We start from the raw sequence: 17,057 nt of genomic DNA on the forward strand, positions 1-17,057 counted from the left end.
CCTCCCCGGCGCAAAGGAAGGAAATTCCATGGCAGCAGGGGGAGAAATGTCTGATGGTATACAGTAAGTGAGCCATTTGAGGTTTCTTGCTCACATTTGGCAAATATTAAAAAGGTATTATAAACATGATGAACCGTGAAAACAACAATCATAGATTCAGCATTCGCTTTATGCTGCTTTCCAATAGCGTACAATATAAGATTAAAAAGTGCAGCTCTACTTTGGACCGCAGGTGTTTAAAGAGGACTGATTATTGTACATCAACATCACATAGGCCTGATGTGGAGGCCGCCCGAGACCCCCTGAGCCTCACAAAAGCCAAACATAATGGACAAAGATCATAACAGAAAACTCTTACAATTTCCTCACACAACAGCATAATTCCTCGGCTGACTGAAGAAAAACTCTATCTCGCTGCTCTGTGTGTGTGTGTGAGAGAGAGAGAGAGAGAGAGAGAGAGAGAGAGAGAGAGAGAGAGAGAGAGAGAGAGAGAGAGAGGCTGTGCGGTTTAGACTGTGGAGCACATGACAGAACACAACACTGGGACGATAAGGCACCTTTTTGAGCGCTCTGCACTCTTTCACAGGCCTAAAGAAAGAAAGAAAGAAAGAAAGAAAGAAAGAATGTTAGCTTGAGGCAATGTTACAATCTCAAAACAGTCAGGGCAGGAAAGGGTAAATTAAGTTGAGAGGAGGACTTGCACCTCAGAGAAGGACACATGACTTGGGAGGCCGGAATGGGTTGTCACTGGAAGGCACACCAGTAAGGAGCGGGTCTTTATGGGCATTTTGCAAACAGAAAGTCTTGAGCTCGGCAGCAGCCTGAGAAACCTGTCGAGAGATGCAGAATGGATACGGTTTTTGCTTGAGCATCCTTGCAATTCAAAAGTTGATTAAAGTTCATGTTTTAATTTGTTTCTTTGAGTGCTTTTCACACAAACCGTCTGAAACTGACAATTTGTTTTTAATCCCCTACTAGGAGGCAAAAATGATTGATGGAGGAGACAAAACAGCGCAGATTGTGAGATCGGGAGGAGATGAGGCCATTGAAGGCAGTAGAATGTAATGTGTCGTGACATTATTGTTGTTTGGGGTAGTTGTACAAAAACCTTTTCAGATCATCTAAAATATGTAGAACCATCTTGCAGGAACTTCAGCACCCTTGGTCAAAAAAAAAAAGTACGAAAACCACTGTCATAGTACACACTGTGTTGTTGATGCAGAGCTAAAATAATAATGAAAAAAAATAATGTCCTCACAGACATTCCTGTGTGTCAAAGTGTGCAATGCTTGTTCTGTTTCACTTTTTTTCCCGAGAGAACACAATGTCACGCCTGATGCCATTTAGTTGCATTAATACTTTCAACAATAGTATAGCGCTTTTTATTTGAGAGATTTTCCTTGCCAGTTGTCACACTATACGAGAGCCCTTACTTACTTTTAGAATGTCACATCTAATATTGTGAAATTGCATCTCCCAGATCCATATGAATGTAGATGTTTAGTTTTATATGTTTGATTAAGGCCAAGTATTCTAGCAATATGGCTTCTGAATCTTTAAGAGGAATGACTCAGTCCTGCTTGTGGTTATTATTAAAGGCAAGGTCTTGCCTTTGCCTTTAATAATAAACATAGTCCGTCTTCTTTTGTGTTATAGGCCTAAATTGTAAGGAGTTTTGCATGTACGCTAAACATCCCCTCCTCTTACAATGAAGTCATCAACCTTATCACATGATTCAGCCGCCTTAAACTGCAAATGTGACTTTCATGCCCGTTTACAGACACGAGCATCCAAACAGTGACTAATTGTAAGAATGTGCAGGCTTCCTGAATCTCCCTGTGATATATATATATATATATATATTTTTTTTTTTTTTTTTTTTTTTTTCCCTTTCCCTTTTTCCAATTCTGGGTGCTCCCCTTGGGCAGGCCTGCAGTTGGGCCGGTTTACCCAGACACACGCTTGACACTAGCCTCACTGATCTGTTCTAAAAGTAGCCACCCCAACAATCACAGCAGTCACACAGCTGCAGTACAATCAACAAAGCTAGCAGTGTGCTGCTCCAGCACGGGGCGGAAAAAAAAAAAAAGACTGTTTGCTGCCATTTCACTGCACACCACGAAATCACACTCACATGTTCTTCTGGTGACTTGGAGCATAAGGCCCAAAGATAAAATAATTAAAAAAAAAAAAAAAAAAAAATGTGAAGATGAGCGACAATGGCAAAAATTATAGGCAGCTGAAGAAGAACACACACACACACACACACACACACACACACACACACACACACACACACACACACACACACACACACACACACACACACACACACACCATAACAATGTGCTTTTCCAAGTCTCTGGCTACCTTCAATACGAGTGAAGACATCATCTATAAAATTGCATCAATGTATTTATTTTTTGAATGTGTTTATATTATAAATGACGGAAGCCGAAGAACATGTATGCTATATTTCTGTTAGAAGTATAGGTAAACAGAGTCATTATTATACCGGGCAATGCCAGTCATACAAAGGGCTGGACGTGCTCAGGGTGCGCACAAGATTGTCAGTGGTTCAGCGCTCAACAAAAGTAGCTCATACCTTTATCCGACGGACACTCGCCTCTAAACGAAGCTGTTTGACTGTCTTCTGGGCGATGGCGAGGCTGCTGGTGGCGGCGCTGTTGTTTGACATGACTGGATCCAACCCTGGAGAGTTTGAGAGAAGTCAGGCGCTATTTACGTTTCAACAATCGCCTGTAGTAGCACACCGCGCGTTCCGGCAAGGCACTTCAAAGTAAAATGCGGTAACTCAATAACAACTCGCAAGAACTCCATCCACACTAAATGCATACATATTTTTGAAACATAAAAATGGCATAATTACAGCATTATATACAAATATTCAAAATGTATTCGTTAATTGTCACTGTTTCAACATCACAACAAGCTAGTGTTAGAACACATTTACTTGACATATCATGATGATCTGAAAACAAATAATTACGTCATTGTTTAAGACGAAGGCCCACATTGGCTAGGAATAGTGTTTTCCGGTTATGTTATGTATGATTCTTACGTTTTAATGACTTTAAATTTACATTCAACATTCAAAAGCAATTTGATGTCCTAATTTGTTAATAAAAAAATAAAAAAATACTTACTGAATTGTTTTCCTTCGAGAAGATATGACAGCAAGTTGGATCCACTCGTTTTATTTATAATGGAAATTTGCTTCTTTTTCTTCTTCTTCTTCTTTCTTTTCTTTTTTTTGCTTTTCTTTTTTAAAGCTCAGATTACGTTTTACATTTTCCTTAAATTTATATGGATAGCCAGTAGGTGGCAGTAATGTCACATTGGGGATTTTAACCACATCTAAAAGCCAAGAGGAAGAAAACAGCTGGAAACTGTTCCGGTGGACATCGGGGTCACACGAGTGATACATAAAGACTAAAAAACATGTTATTACGTGTAAGTACAATCACTCATACAATATTTCAGCATCGTCTGTTGCACTTGAAATATGTTTCTACCTTAAACCCACGACGTGTTGTATTTGTATGTTGCGTTAGCGTCTTGAGGTGTTAGCTAATGTCCATGTCTTGCGATGTTGCCTAATTGCATCACCTCTAACTAGAACCTTTCGGCTCCAGACTCCAGATATTAGAACCCGTTAAATCTCCTGTACTTTCCCACGATCACAAACCGGAGTCTTTATTTAGGTTTAAAACACCGATCTACCTACATACCAAACCAGCAGTGTAATGTAAACTAAGTCGGAACAATTGTTTTTTGTTTGTTTTTTCAATTGCGTAAATGTTCAGATGAGTGTCCCTTTTATCGTTATATTGTCCTGTATCTGCAATAACGGGCTTTTAGTTTTCTTCTTGAGTTTTTATAATTCGTAGTATGGTCATTAGAATAACTTATTTCTGTTTCTGTCGTGCAGAGGGCGTTGCAGATTGGGGGTTTGTCACTGAGGCATTGTCGCTCCATCCACCACAGTCCTATATGGAGGAGTCCTCTTATACCCATAGTTGTGGAGCAGACCGTGAGTGTGACGTCGTGAATTGCATTCCCAGCTACACCTGCCGTAACTTAAGTTTTCACATGCCTAATGGGCTTTAACATGTATATTTCTGTCATAAATAAATTGATTTGTGTTCAACTTCAGTTCCACCTTTGTTTTTCAGGGTAGAGGAGAAAGAGCCTATGACATCTATTCGCGCCTCCTCAGAGAAAGAATCATTTGTGTTATGGGTCCGGTAAGTGTTTCTGGTGAAACTCAAAGACAAAATGACAATTTTCCTGTTCACATGCGATCAAAATAATGTTTGTGTGTTTTTTTGTTTTTATCCCTCTGCTTAGATCGATGACTCTGTGGCAAGTCTGGTTATTGCCCAGCTGCTTTTTCTGCAGTCGGAAAGCAACAACAAACCCATCCACATGTACATCAACAGTCCTGGTAAAACCACAGTCATGGGTCGTCATGTTCCGTATTGAGGCTAGTGGGATCAGGGGTTGTGAGCAGAACATTTGGGACAGTAGAAGGTTGTTGTTTTTTTGCAAGGGGTGAAAAACTGTTTGTCTAAAAATAAACATTTAACCTAAATAGATTAAATAAAAAATTTAAAGTGTGAACCTGTCTAAAAAAGTCTGCAAGTGGGACATTTTCTGATTGAATTAACCAAGCTTATTCTGCCAGAATAGCCAAATACTGTCAAGCTCCTAAGAACCAGTCCCACATTCAGCCTAGTACAGGCCAGTCAAGTCATATTTCATTTATATATGAATCTAAATAACAATCAGAACATTTTTTTTCCCCAAGGCGGTGTGGTAACAGCAGGCCTGGCCATTTATGACACTATGCAATACATCCTCAATCCCATCTCCACCTGGTGTGTCGGCCAGGCGGCCAGCATGGGCAGCTTGCTCCTGGCTGCGGGAACGTCGGGCATGAGGCACTCCCTGCCCAACGCTCGCATTATGGTTCACCAGCCTTCAGGGGGCGCCAGAGTAAGTGGTTCACAGCGCCACCAGTCTGATATTTTCAGGCAGTGTCAATAACTAAGATGCAACCTGTTCACCGAGTGCTGCTGTGTGTCCAGGGCCAGGCCACTGATATCGCCATCCAGGCGGAAGAGATCCTCAAGCTGAAGAGACAGATCAACAACATTTATGCCAAACACACAGGGCAGCTGCTGGAAACCATCGGTAGGCATGCACAGCTCTACAAAACTGTACCATTACTAATATTTCCCATTTGTTGAATATTGTCAAAAACATTGTTTTGTGTCCTTTGGATAGATGGTATTATGACTGCCATAATTACTGAGGATTTAACTCGAAAATGAATTTGGCACATAGGAGATAAAGATTCTTCATGTTGTTATAAATGTCAAGATGGATTAAATGTAAGCTAGCAGAACATTTGAGGATACTGTGACAGCACGAGTGAGTGTACTGATGCCTTTAAATGTGTCGACATTAATAAGCTAGAGGTTCCAATTAAATCAGAGCACTAATATCTTGCGATTATGAAGATATTTTTATATTTATCTTTTGTCTCAAATGTTTTTTTTTTTTTGTTTTTTTTTAACATTCCAGAGAGTGTGATGGAAAGGGATCGCTACATGAGCCCCATGGAGGCTCAGGACTTTGGCATAATTGACAGAGTCCTGGTTCACCCACCCCAGGCGGGCCAGGATGAGCCCGAGCTGGTGCAGAAGGAGTCGACAGCAGCCGCCAGTCCGTCGGCTCAGCCAGAGTCAGCGGCTGCAGAGCAGACCTCCGCGGGCACCAGCGCCCCCTCCTCGTACAAACCCGAGCCGTGAAGTCTCTCTAGGGCAGTGCGAATTGGATCTGTGACGCTCCACACCTCCCTGGTGTGCGTGCGCCTCTCCTCTCTGCAGTCTTTCCCTTTCCATCCCTGCTGAGGGCAGGCAGGCATCTTAGTAGCTCAACACACATCACCGATGTCGGAGGAGGTGGCGTCTTAGCTGTGTTGACGAACAAGAGCTGTGTAATGTTCGAGTCTGATTAACAGGCTACTGTTGTTACTTGCTCTGTACTTTTGAATTTAACATGTAATGTGCAGACTACCACAGAAGAGCCAAAATGCAACCTGTAATAAAATCATATTTTGAATCACATTCATTTTTTGAAAATGTGACCATTTCAACAAACTGTTTAAAAAAATGAGTGATTGTTTTTAATCCACCTATTTCACAAAATTGTCCAAAACATACATAATCATCATCATGAAATTACAAAATCTTTAATCTTAAACTGCTTTTTTTATTTTATTTTTTATTTTTTAAATGAATGAAAATATTCTTGCACCACTCTGGTCATTTCGGAAGAAAAACGATTTGTCCCCAATATCTCTGTCCCTTCAAAGATCTAACTGCAAAGACAAGGATGCCTTCTTTAAATGGATGACTTTATTCCAGCCACAAAGACACAGCAAAAATAGATAAACACACCAGGAACTCCAGACGTGTGCACACATATTGCATTAGCTTCAATAGATAACACTGTAGATGACAGGGGGGAAAAATCATATACTACAATACTATACCATTTATTATAATATTAGATACTTGAGATTAGTATATCAGACTGAAGAGTCTTGAACATAGGAACAAAGAAGTATTTGTGAGGAACTGTGTTCATTTTCTGACTATTTTCTGGTTTTGCTGGTGGATAACCAGCTGACTAATGAAATGGGATTGCGGGCAGACACTCAGGAGAAAATTAATTCAATGTGTTTTAATAAAGGAGAATAGGAGGTCCATTTGTACTGTTTGTTCCCCATGTGGTTTATATGTCACACAAATAACATGAGATAAAAAAAAAAATGGAATACAGCGATACACGCTAATATTAAGCAGAAAAGTATAGCAATATCAAACTATCAAATATCACTGCAATTTAAACTTCAAATAAGAAACTCACAATTGACACAGCAACAAGCAACGCTGGTCCAGTTACTGCTGCAGGTGTAGTGGGAATAGAATCACACCTGTGGCCAGTCATATTTAATGGGATTTCCCCACCTCGTCCTCCCTGGACCCCCTTCCCTCTCCTTTTTCTTCTAACTCTTCACTACAGACTCCAAAATTTACAACAAGAGGGTACCTGGAACTCGGAGTGGAGACGGTGGGTTGGCTATTCCCTTCGTCTACTTAAAAATAGACTGTTTAATGGGGGGGGCACGTAATCCCTAAGACCCATACTGTGTATAGTCTACAACCAGCAGCAAGGATGGATTGGGGAGCTGAAGGGTTAAAGAAGAGGCTTGTAAACCTGAAGTTGGGGGTGTATATAAAAGATGAAGATATGAATTAAATGTCAAATTCAAATACTACTATTACTACGACGACTAATAGTAATTATTATTATTATTATTATAGTCTTCAGTTAAACGGTCTTGTTTGTTAAAATAACTTTCCCCCCCAGAATTATGTTTTGTTGTTCATAATGAAATAGTGTGTATTTTCTAGTATTGCAAAAAAACTATGTAAAATTTTTCGGAATAGTTTAGGAATTTTAAAAATAAATTGTACATAAAATAATCCAAAATTATTCTGAATACAATCACAAATAATCTAAAAAGTGAAGTTAAATAATAAAATCTTACTCCACAGTCCCTTATTTATTTCCCTTGAGCTAACAGCACTGGACAGCTGCTCTCTTCACACTCTGGGACTCTCATCTCTGCTCCCATCATCAGGTGTGATTCTTCTTGGCTTGGCGTGTTAATACAGGCTTTTAAGAGCATTGGCTTTCGTGTGTCTTCTCCACTCACTAGGTATTTCTCCATCCTTGTAAAACTTTTTCCTATAATATGTCTCCAACTCTTTTTCAAACCGACACACAAACCATTTCCAGTAGGGGAGCTTAGATCCATCAGGGGTGATTCTCCAGTTGGCAAATTTTGGACCAGCAGTTCGGTATAATTTGTAGGGAACTGAGCTGTCTGAGTTTGGGTCAGGGTTAAAGCTCTTCCAACTTGCAACTTCTGATGTGCAGACTCCTAAAGCCATTATGTCTGTTCCTGTGTAGCAAATGCCATTGACTGCAGCAGGTCGGTGAAAAGTCACACTGTGGTCGTCAGGACTGTGATCTTCTAAGCTGTTGGTGCAAACAGCTAAACAAAATGGACAAGTCACCCAGCAGCAGCTGCACAGCTGATCAATGAGGATTTCATCAGGCTTCATCCTGGAGTTCAGTGGTAGACTGTGTAGCTCCTCTGTGATGGATTCAATGCCTTTTGATATTTCTTCTTTGAGGAAGTCAAAATCATTTATATCACTGAAGTTCTGACTAGACATGGTGAATACCAGCTTATATTTAAGAAGATTGGAAAATTCCTCCAGCCACATGTCGATTTTGCCACTCTGAGTTTTGAATTTCTCTGTTGCATCATGCAAGGCTTGATTTACAGAGTCTTTTAGCTCATCAACATTTCTACTGAGTATCTGCCTTGCTTTAACTTTGTTGTCCACGAAGATGTATTTCTTCACCTGCTCCTTTATAAAATTCTCCATATGTTCCCTTGGCTGTTTGATGTAAGTGATAAAACTGTCAAAGTTCTCTTTTTCTGCCAGTGACCCCAACACATGATTCTCCAGATCCTGCCTGTTCCCACTGAAGGCTGGAGAACTGTTCTTTATCTCACTCGCCAGGGCTCTGGCAGTATTGTGACAGACAGCTCCACTCATGGAAGTCTTGAGTTTGTTACAGATCTCTGCTGAAAACACCATAACAGAAAAACTTCCTTTAAAGCACATTTTGAAAAGTTTGTAATCATGACCTTTCTTGCTGTCTATATAAGCCTGTGCATCATTATTTGCCTTGAATGTCTTGTGTTCATTTAAAAGCCAAGGCTCTGCTCTGGCAAACACATAATGAAGCAGATCAACAGTAAACTCCTTTTTCAGAGCATATTTCTGCTTTGATTCAAACTCTGCCACTGCGTCTTTTGCATTTTTTGCCAACTCTTGCAGGTAAGTTGGATTGTAGCCTGTGATGACTACAGGTTTGCTCTTCAGGGTAATGAGGGACTTTTGCGCAACCTCATTAATGAAGGATCGAATCAATTCCTGATCCTGGTGTGAAAGAGACCCCGTAAATAAATCTCTAACATGGTCAGCACCTCTCTGAAGTAAACTTCTGTCTTGTTTTTTGATACTTGCATATTGATCATAATTTCCAATTTCTGGCATTTTCTTGAAATTGCCTCCGTGATTCGACTCCTCAATGAAAGACCACTCAATCCCAAGCTCCATCAGAATCTCTGTCTTGTCATTTTCTAAGTTGATCTCATCAATAGGCTCCGTACCTCTAGTTAGTTCTTTAACCCAGTGTCTCCACTCAGAGTGAAACTGTCTTCGAAGTTCCTTCTCATCATCAGTTTTTCCTTTGAGTTGTTTAGCAAGTTCTCTGCTCTTTTGCATCAGCTTGTTCTCAAAGTCTGCCTTCTTGTCATCAAGTTTTTTACAAGCTTCCTTCTGTTGAATAACTTTATCAAGTCTGTTTTTTACCACCTTCAATTGATCATCATAAACGTCGTTAATTTTGCTCTTAAAGCGTCCTTGCCACTGAGCCAGTATTTCTTTGTCTGGCTTGTCTTCAAAGTAAGATGTCAGATCTGTTTGGATCTCATCAAATGTCTCCTTTGTTTCTTCATAGAGATCATTTAGTTGAACACTCTTAAGTGTTCCATTTTTGATTTTGTAATAATACTGGTTTTCAATGGTCAACATGTTGCTTCTCAGGGTCCAGGTCTGGTCACCATACTTGACCTCCAGTTTTCTGTACACTGAAATTTCCAGTGTGTTTTTAAAGCTGAAAACAAAGTTTTCATTCAACAAAGCCTGCCACAGATCCTGGACTTTTCTTCTGAAGTCTGACAGTTTAGTACCATCAGACTGAGATGCTTTAGAGAGGATGAAATTCTTCAGCTCTTGGATGCTCTCGCTATAACCTGGATTGGGAGGAGCCATGGGTGGACTGCCCTCCCAAAGCTGGGCAAAATATTTCACATCTTCTTCCACATTAAAAGCAATGATGTCACTGAATCTCTCAGCACTGCAGACTTCCTCTTTGGCAGCTAGTTGGACCATCTGGTCCAGTTTTTCCAGCAGACGTCTCTTTCCATCCATGTTTTTTTCTACCGCAGAAATATCTGTGACATTCTGGTGAACAAACACACAACTGGGAGACAGGTTAACTTTCTTCATCCTCATGAAAGCCTGAACTACAATCTGGAGAACATCTTGCATGTCAGCTGGATTCTCTCCAAAGATGTTGATTAGTGTCAAGTCTCCCAGACCCACAACAAAGGTTGCCAGCTCGTTGTCGTGTTTGAGAGTCGCACTGCCATCCAGTTCAAGAGCACGCAGCCCCTCAGTGTCCACCACCAGGACATAGTCAAACTTGAAATGTCTCTTCTCCTCTGACACTTTGAGCAGCTGCATGAAGGCTCCCTTTGTGCACCTGCCAGAACTCACTGCAAACTCCAGTCCAAACATGGCATTCAGCATTGTTGACTTGCCACTGCTTTGGACGCCTAAAACTGACAAGACAAAAATTCTTCTGTCACCTAATTTCTTGACAACTTCTTCTAAAAGACTAGAGATCCATGCTAGTGGCACGTGACCTGCATCTCCATCCATCAGCTCCATTGGATGTCCAGATATCAGTAACTCTGCAGCCAGCTCAGGGTATTGAGACCAGTTCCTCACTGCTGTCCTTGGTGGATTCTCCAGAGAAGCATGTGCTTCATAGATCTGCCCCATTTCTCTGAAGATGTGCTCCAAGCCAAATGTTGCTGACTGCAGTTGTTTTGATAATTCATCAAGTTCTTTTTGTTTCACATGAGTGTTCTGTTTCTTCTCTTTCAAAGTCAAGATGTCTGTCCACTTTTTATCGTATTGTTGGAGGATTGGTGTGAGGTCATTCTTGGGGAGAGCATCTATTAAGATCTGAGTCCATTTCACAAAATACTCTTTCTCTTTTGATTTAAACAATGAGAGGATATCAATGAATTTGATCATTAGTTCACCGTCTGAAGCTCTGCGCTGATCTTCTCGTATTTTTTCCATTTTCTCTTGTTTTTCACCTCTCTCCATCTCAATTTGTGAACCTTTAAGACGATACAGGTCTTTGTTTGTGCTGCACCACTTGTGCCACAGTTCTCCTTGACAAGAGAGAAAATCATCTTTGATCTTAGCAACATCCATCCCTTGGAGCAACTGCTGTATTTCCATGGCAGCACTTTTTGCTTTTTGACAGATTTCTTCCTTCTCATCCACTGTGATTCCAGGAACATCAGCCATGGTTTCAAGCTTAAAGAGATCATGTGGTTTAGACAAAATGCTGCAGATGATTCTTTGTAATTCTTCAGATATTGCTGCTTGGTTTTTGCCTTTTAGGCCCATTTTGTATTTTCCCAGTTTTTTCTGTACAGCGTTACATTTCTTATCAGCAATCAGGAAAATTACAGGTTTTTCAGAGTTCAGAAGCTCTGAGATAACTGAAGTACTTGTGTTGCCCTTTTTAAGTGTTGGTACAAAAACTACAATGACAGAAGATTTTGCTGTCAGAATCTCACGCTGCTGTTTATACAACATTGCATCTCCATGAAGATTACAGAAGGCAGTGCAGTCACTGAAGGCATCATTGGGTTTTCCAGCTGGCCAGTACCAGGCGATCTCTGCCACTCCGTCCATCAAATAGCGAGACTCTGTGCTTCCAGGACACTCTCTGTGGAAGAAGGTGCTGTGGCGATTGTTGATCAAAGTGTTCATCAGTTGAGATTTGGACAGTGGCAGTGATCCCAGGCGGAACACTGACACCAGGGGGGTCTCTGCTTGGCAGATGGACATACTCTTCATGGTGATGACACTTGAATTGTCTTTGGTCTGAGTTGTCTTCCAGGTTTTTTTAATTGGCCCGAAGGTCCACAGTGGGCACTCAATATCCTTGTCTACTGGATCAGGTACGAGCAGAGGCAGAGCAAACTGACACTGTGAAAGCTTTGTGATCATGGTCTGCTTCAAGAAGTTGTCTGAGCAATGAAACACTGCCATCTGGACATCCATTGGATGAATATCAGAAGGTCTGGATTCATTCAATTCTTCCTCTGTGTTGAAAAACAAATCTAAATCATCTTGTGTTTCATCTTCGTCAGGCTCTAGAACATAATCTGTTTGGATGCCTTCAGCGCTGTCTTGTCTCACTGGAATATATCTGGCTCTGTAGTCTAACAACAATAACCTCTGAAGAAAAGTGCGAGCTACATCCTTCTCACATGTCTCCTGGCTTTGACTCACAGGTGGGAGTATTTTCATGAAATCTTCACGTGTCCATTTCTGCTGATATTTGTCTTCTAGCTGAAGTCTGCAGAGCAGCGTTTCAAATGTTCCACCATCTTGGTTCTTGACATTCTTTCCTGACAGCGTTAACTGTTATAAATGGGAAAACGGTCATACTTTATATAACAATGTTATGTTCTGGTTATATGAAGTGTAAACTAAAATTGAGAAACCAGGCTGATTGAATGTTAAAGGGATTGCTGAGAATCAAGAGAACAAACCTTCTTTCCTCTTGGCATGCAGCTATCTACCGGCTCATCACCTGAAATGTAATGCATCAAAATGGAGACAAAGTGAACGTAAAGCTTATTTTGTCGTGTGTCTATTTTCCCAGAAACACAACAACTATGGGCCTGATCTACTAAAGGTTTGAGTAGAAAAGTGGACACAAATGCGGTGGTGGCTGGTGAAAAGCATTCTCGGTGGGTCGGCGAACACACACACACAGATAGGGACAGGCATCTGTAACTGGTGCTGATCAGTCAGTGGCTAATGACCTTTGACCTTTGTCTTAAAGTTGAAGGTCTCTCCTAACTGAGCAGAGCCAGAAGATCATATACTGTCCTCCCGGTTAGCATGGACAACTGAGGGATAGCACAGGCACTCACCATGTTTTCAAAATGTTTTAAGCATGTAAAGAAATAAGTTCTGTGTGTATGTAATGATCAATGTAGTTGGTAATAGTTAATAGTGTTCATAGTGTAATTAGACATCCATATTTTTTTTTTTAAATTAGCATATCTAGAAAGACTATGTTCTTTGTCGAGCTGCATGATAATGTTGGCTATGCCTCACACAGCTAGCTTGACTATGGTATTGACATGAAAGACTTTGTTTGTTTGTTTTTTCCTCTTTCTGTCTTTCACTAATTCCAGATATCGTTTCCATCCCTGTATCCAACCAATTACAATTGAAACTGATAGTGGCCGTTATACTTGTGTTTTTATTTAGCACCTTTGAAAGGCAGGTATTACCATTGTGTAAAATTGGCCACACACAGGACAACTGGCCCCAAAGTGTCTGCAAACCTAGCAGGGATTCACTTCCATCCAAACATGAAACAGTTATTGTAGAAAATTGCAGCGAGGCTGCATGCACATTTCTGTCAGGGCCTACAAACATCTTGCAACTTAGTATTTGATTAAAAATAAAACATCTAAAACCAAAGTCATCCACACTAATGCAGAAAATGTCAGTGTTTTCTTTGGCATATATGATTCATCAACTGGCTGTCTTGGTGGGAACACATGTTGGAAGCACATATAAATACTGTTTCTATTGCATTGAACGATGCATAGTTACAAGAAACAGTCCCGATGCCATGTTAAAATCTTAGTGACTCTTCTCGTCCTACTGCAGTATAAATAATGTGTTTCTTACCTTTCTCTGAGCTGTCTGAGTCATGTCCACCATCCTCCAGTTCATCACACTAACAAACCACAAGCAAAATGTTGATCTCTTACTACGTCTTTATTATGAGACAAACTACTAAAATTTTTGTATGAATGCAAACTACAATAGAGACACCAAGATTGTTTAAAGTGACAACTGAGAACCAAGAGAACTGACCTTCTCTTCACTTGGAGTGCAGCTCCTCTTTGGTTCATCGCCTGAAACAAAATTGTTAGAAGTGCTTCAACAAACCAAAATCCAAAATACCTTTTTAAATCATTCCCTTTGAAATATTAACTGAAAGCATTTTTGTTGTTGTTGTTGTTTATGTTTCAAACACATCTGAAAGCTGCAAAGCTGGGGAATCAATCTTATTCTCATTGCAAGATTTCTTGTTCTGCTCATTATCTTCATCATGCATGATTTTAGCAAAGCAGCGATGACTGTCGTCAGACACCATGATATCTATTTTTTTTTCCAATAGATCTACAATCTCGTCTGTCTCAGCCATACTTCTCAAACATGTGTGGTATAGTTTTTCATTAAAATATATCCAGTGGCTTTCAGGTCAGTGATTGAATTGACACTAAAGCCATTTGGTACTAGCAACAAGAAGACATGACATCATCCATCACATCATACAGCAGAGGGGAAAAGTCTCCCTGTCATTATCTGGTAAGAAATTGTTTGACTCCATATTGGTGGCATCTGTGTCTCCAATTTACACACGTGTGAGCTGCAGCAGCAGCATTGAAACAAAGTCAAATAATAATGGAATTGTAATACTAATTTTTGACAGTGAACCAAAAATTTAGAGCACAGCTTTAATGTTTGGGTATGAATTAAATTCTTGATTGAAATGTTACCTGCTTTGTCACTGACTGTCTCAACTTCGGAGTCTCTTCCTTTGTCTTTTCCATAATTTCTAGAGGGCTGACAGTAAACAACAGAGTTATTCAGTGGTCCAGCTGAAAAAAAATAACAATGTGTAGCTTGTTATTCAGGCTGAACAGTTATTGCTTGTAACCAAAAACCTAGAAGATTGCTTCTATCTTACGTTATGCTGGAACAACAATGATAGAACCTAAAAGTTAAAAACAAAACAAAAAAAAATACAGACCGGCACTCACTGAGCTGCACTCACAACTCTAGCACAGGTGAGATGGTAAACCATCATTGACGGCTATAAATAATTGTCAACAGACATTGGATCGCAATGTTTCTCATCCAATAACTTACATGGATAGAAAGAGCACTTTAATAGCAGGTTTAAGAGATATTCAAGCTGCACTAGAACAACCAAGGTACCACAGCTGTCAGCTCCTGCCAGCTCCTCAGCAATCAGCTCTTTGAAAGATAACCCTCATCAAGCAATTTTTTCACTATAATTTCAGATGAGGGCGCAGCGGTGACATGAACGCACATATCAGTGTTTACTAGGTCAATTTGTTTTCTATCCGTTGTCTATCTGTTACCACATTTTCTGAGCAAAAACACAAAAGGCCGTTGTGTGGCAGCAATGATACACCGCTGTCAATTACAAGGTGTCTTGAGCATCAAACAGATTTAGATATGATTTTGGATGCTTTCAAAGGAAAATTGGTTCTCACGCAGCGCAAGTGGTTTTTCTGTCTGACAGATATAGCGACAAAAAAACAAAAACACAACACTTTCATAGGATGTAAGATAACAACAGCATCCAACGTGCCAGTAGTGTGTCAGACAGCAGTGGTGGATGTGGGCAAAGCGAATAAAAGGATTAATGTAAACCTGTTGGTATGTCTGCTCCCTCACTATCACAGTTTATGATGCACCAGCAATCAACAGTAGAAGCTGAGAGATCTTACCATTAACTTGGCTCCACCCTCCTGCGTAGCATCCACTGCAGAACCACATCACAGAAAGTAGAAAACACTGAGTTAACACAAGGAAACAGTTTATGTAAACCATCTATTAAACCATTCAAGGCTCATGGAACATTAGACACCTTCATCACGATGTGTCAGCAGACTGGGGTAACACCCTCTTCCTCCTCCTCTTCCAATTGCATGGTTGTCATGTTGGTCTCCCTCCATCTTGGTATCTTTTCATCTGTCTGACTAAATTATTCAAGCAACTGTAACATAAGGCAATATTTTTGGCACAAAAAATATGTATTATTTTTGCAGGAGCAGTCCATTCTTTGCGGATCTGGCACTTGTCCAACAAGTCTTGTCACCAGGACAGTAAAACTACAAACAATTGATTTTTTTGAGATTTTTCAAAAACTCAACAAGAAAAGCAAGAATCGTTCTGGAATTGAACAAATGAATCAATCAATCAATCAATCAACATGATCAACTAAATCACAGCCAAAGTCATCCCGAAGCATGAGTGAGTGAGTGAACAATCATAAACATTCCACATACATAAGAAACTGTATAGTTTTAAATCCACCTTCTGTTTTATCTTCATCTAATGTGACCTCAAATTACGACGACCTGTATGTCAAATTGCATCTGTCAGAGTGTATATGTGTTGCTGGCATGATCTTACCTTGTGCTGTACTTCCTTGGAACTCTGTGGTCACTGTTAATTCATACCTGAACATGGTTAAACATTACCCAAACTGATAAGGTGAGTAGATAAAGTGGAAAGCAAAAGGGAAATTGAGGCCGTTTACTTTAAACTATGTGACTTAAATCTTAAAGGACATATCAAAAACACTTCCAGTCCTTCTGTCCCTGATATTGAGTATTTTTACAAATGTATGTAAACAAATGTTTGTATTCCAGATTTTTCACCACTGCACAATCACCCCAGAGCTGCAGAGTGGACATGTCAGTGCTGAGGGAATCCAACAGAATTTTACAGAAAGTGGTCCGAGTGAAGGAGCTTTTCTACTTGTTTCAAGAGCAAGTAGATCATAATCTACCGTATAATGCTTCTAAAAGGGTCAAAGAAAACGGCATTTTTAAGCAATTCATGTCAGAGCTGCCACGTTTTAGTTTCCTTTCACACGAGAATAACCTCAATAATGAGAATGTTCACAATAATGATCAATCCTGTGGCAAAAGGTAAGCAGGTTAAAGTCTTTCAACAGACTTGTCCTCAAACAAGAAGGTGAGATAGTTGCAGGTCAGGTCTGGGCGTGGCGGAGCAAATCTGGGTTTCATACCAGCAAAAATGACAGACCCCACAGGCATCAGAGGGACGTCCTCTCTCAAGTGATGGACGGTTGTGTTTTCAAAAGTGACTTTCAGGTGAAGGTTAATAGGAGTGTATGGCTATAGGGGAGGG

At 40.3% G+C, this 17,057-nt stretch overlaps 3 protein-coding genes across 5 annotated transcripts; 1 reads left to right on the top strand and 2 right to left on the bottom strand.

Annotated features, from left to right (window-relative positions):
* LOC142886657 (guanine nucleotide-binding protein G(I)/G(S)/G(O) subunit gamma-5) lies at nt 1–2,762 on the bottom strand. Of its 2 annotated transcripts, XM_076023710.1 has the most exons (4): nt 2,606–2,762; nt 704–830; nt 558–588; nt 1–419 (listed from the first exon to the last, which is right to left on the bottom strand). In XM_076023710.1, the coding sequence occupies exons 1-2, from the start codon at nt 2,696–2,698 to the stop codon at nt 705–707; spliced, it is 219 nt and encodes a 72-aa protein (XP_075879825.1). In that variant the 5' UTR covers nt 2,699–2,762; the 3' UTR covers nt 1–419; nt 558–588; nt 704. The 2 variants fall into 2 exon arrangements, with proteins under 2 accessions (XP_075879825.1, XP_075879823.1); XM_076023708.1 differs by having other exon boundaries at nt 1–588.
* Nucleotides 2,763–3,319: 557 nt separating this feature from the next.
* clpp (caseinolytic mitochondrial matrix peptidase proteolytic subunit) lies at nt 3,320–6,157 on the top strand. The gene is made up of 7 exons (XM_076023713.1): nt 3,320–3,474; nt 3,953–4,054; nt 4,197–4,268; nt 4,372–4,468; nt 4,832–5,019; nt 5,112–5,217; nt 5,611–6,157. The coding sequence occupies exons 1-7, from the start codon at nt 3,463–3,465 to the stop codon at nt 5,835–5,837; spliced, it is 804 nt and encodes a 267-aa protein (XP_075879828.1). The 5' UTR covers nt 3,320–3,462; the 3' UTR covers nt 5,838–6,157.
* Nucleotides 6,158–6,759: 602 nt separating this feature from the next.
* LOC142886658 (interferon-induced very large GTPase 1-like) lies at nt 6,760–14,707 on the bottom strand. 2 transcript variants are annotated; one of them, XM_076023712.1, is made up of 5 exons: nt 14,645–14,707; nt 13,956–13,996; nt 13,767–13,815; nt 12,608–12,648; nt 6,760–12,476 (listed from the first exon to the last, which is right to left on the bottom strand). In XM_076023712.1, the coding sequence occupies exons 4-5, from the start codon at nt 12,623–12,625 to the stop codon at nt 7,764–7,766; spliced, it is 4,731 nt and encodes a 1,576-aa protein (XP_075879827.1). In that variant the 5' UTR covers nt 12,626–12,648; nt 13,767–13,815; nt 13,956–13,996; nt 14,645–14,707; the 3' UTR covers nt 6,760–7,763. The 2 variants fall into 2 exon arrangements, with proteins under 2 accessions (XP_075879827.1, XP_075879826.1); XM_076023711.1 differs by having other exon boundaries at nt 12,608–13,815; nt 14,645–14,699.
* Between the last annotated feature and the right edge of the window lie 2,350 nt (nt 14,708–17,057).

This window comes from Nelusetta ayraudi, unplaced genomic scaffold (assembly GCF_046127955.1).
Source record: "Nelusetta ayraudi isolate G7.1 ecotype Tasmania unplaced genomic scaffold, CSIRO-AGI_Nayr_v1 ptg000016l, whole genome shotgun sequence".
Lineage (NCBI taxonomy): Eukaryota > Metazoa > Chordata > Actinopteri > Tetraodontiformes > Monacanthidae > Nelusetta > Nelusetta ayraudi.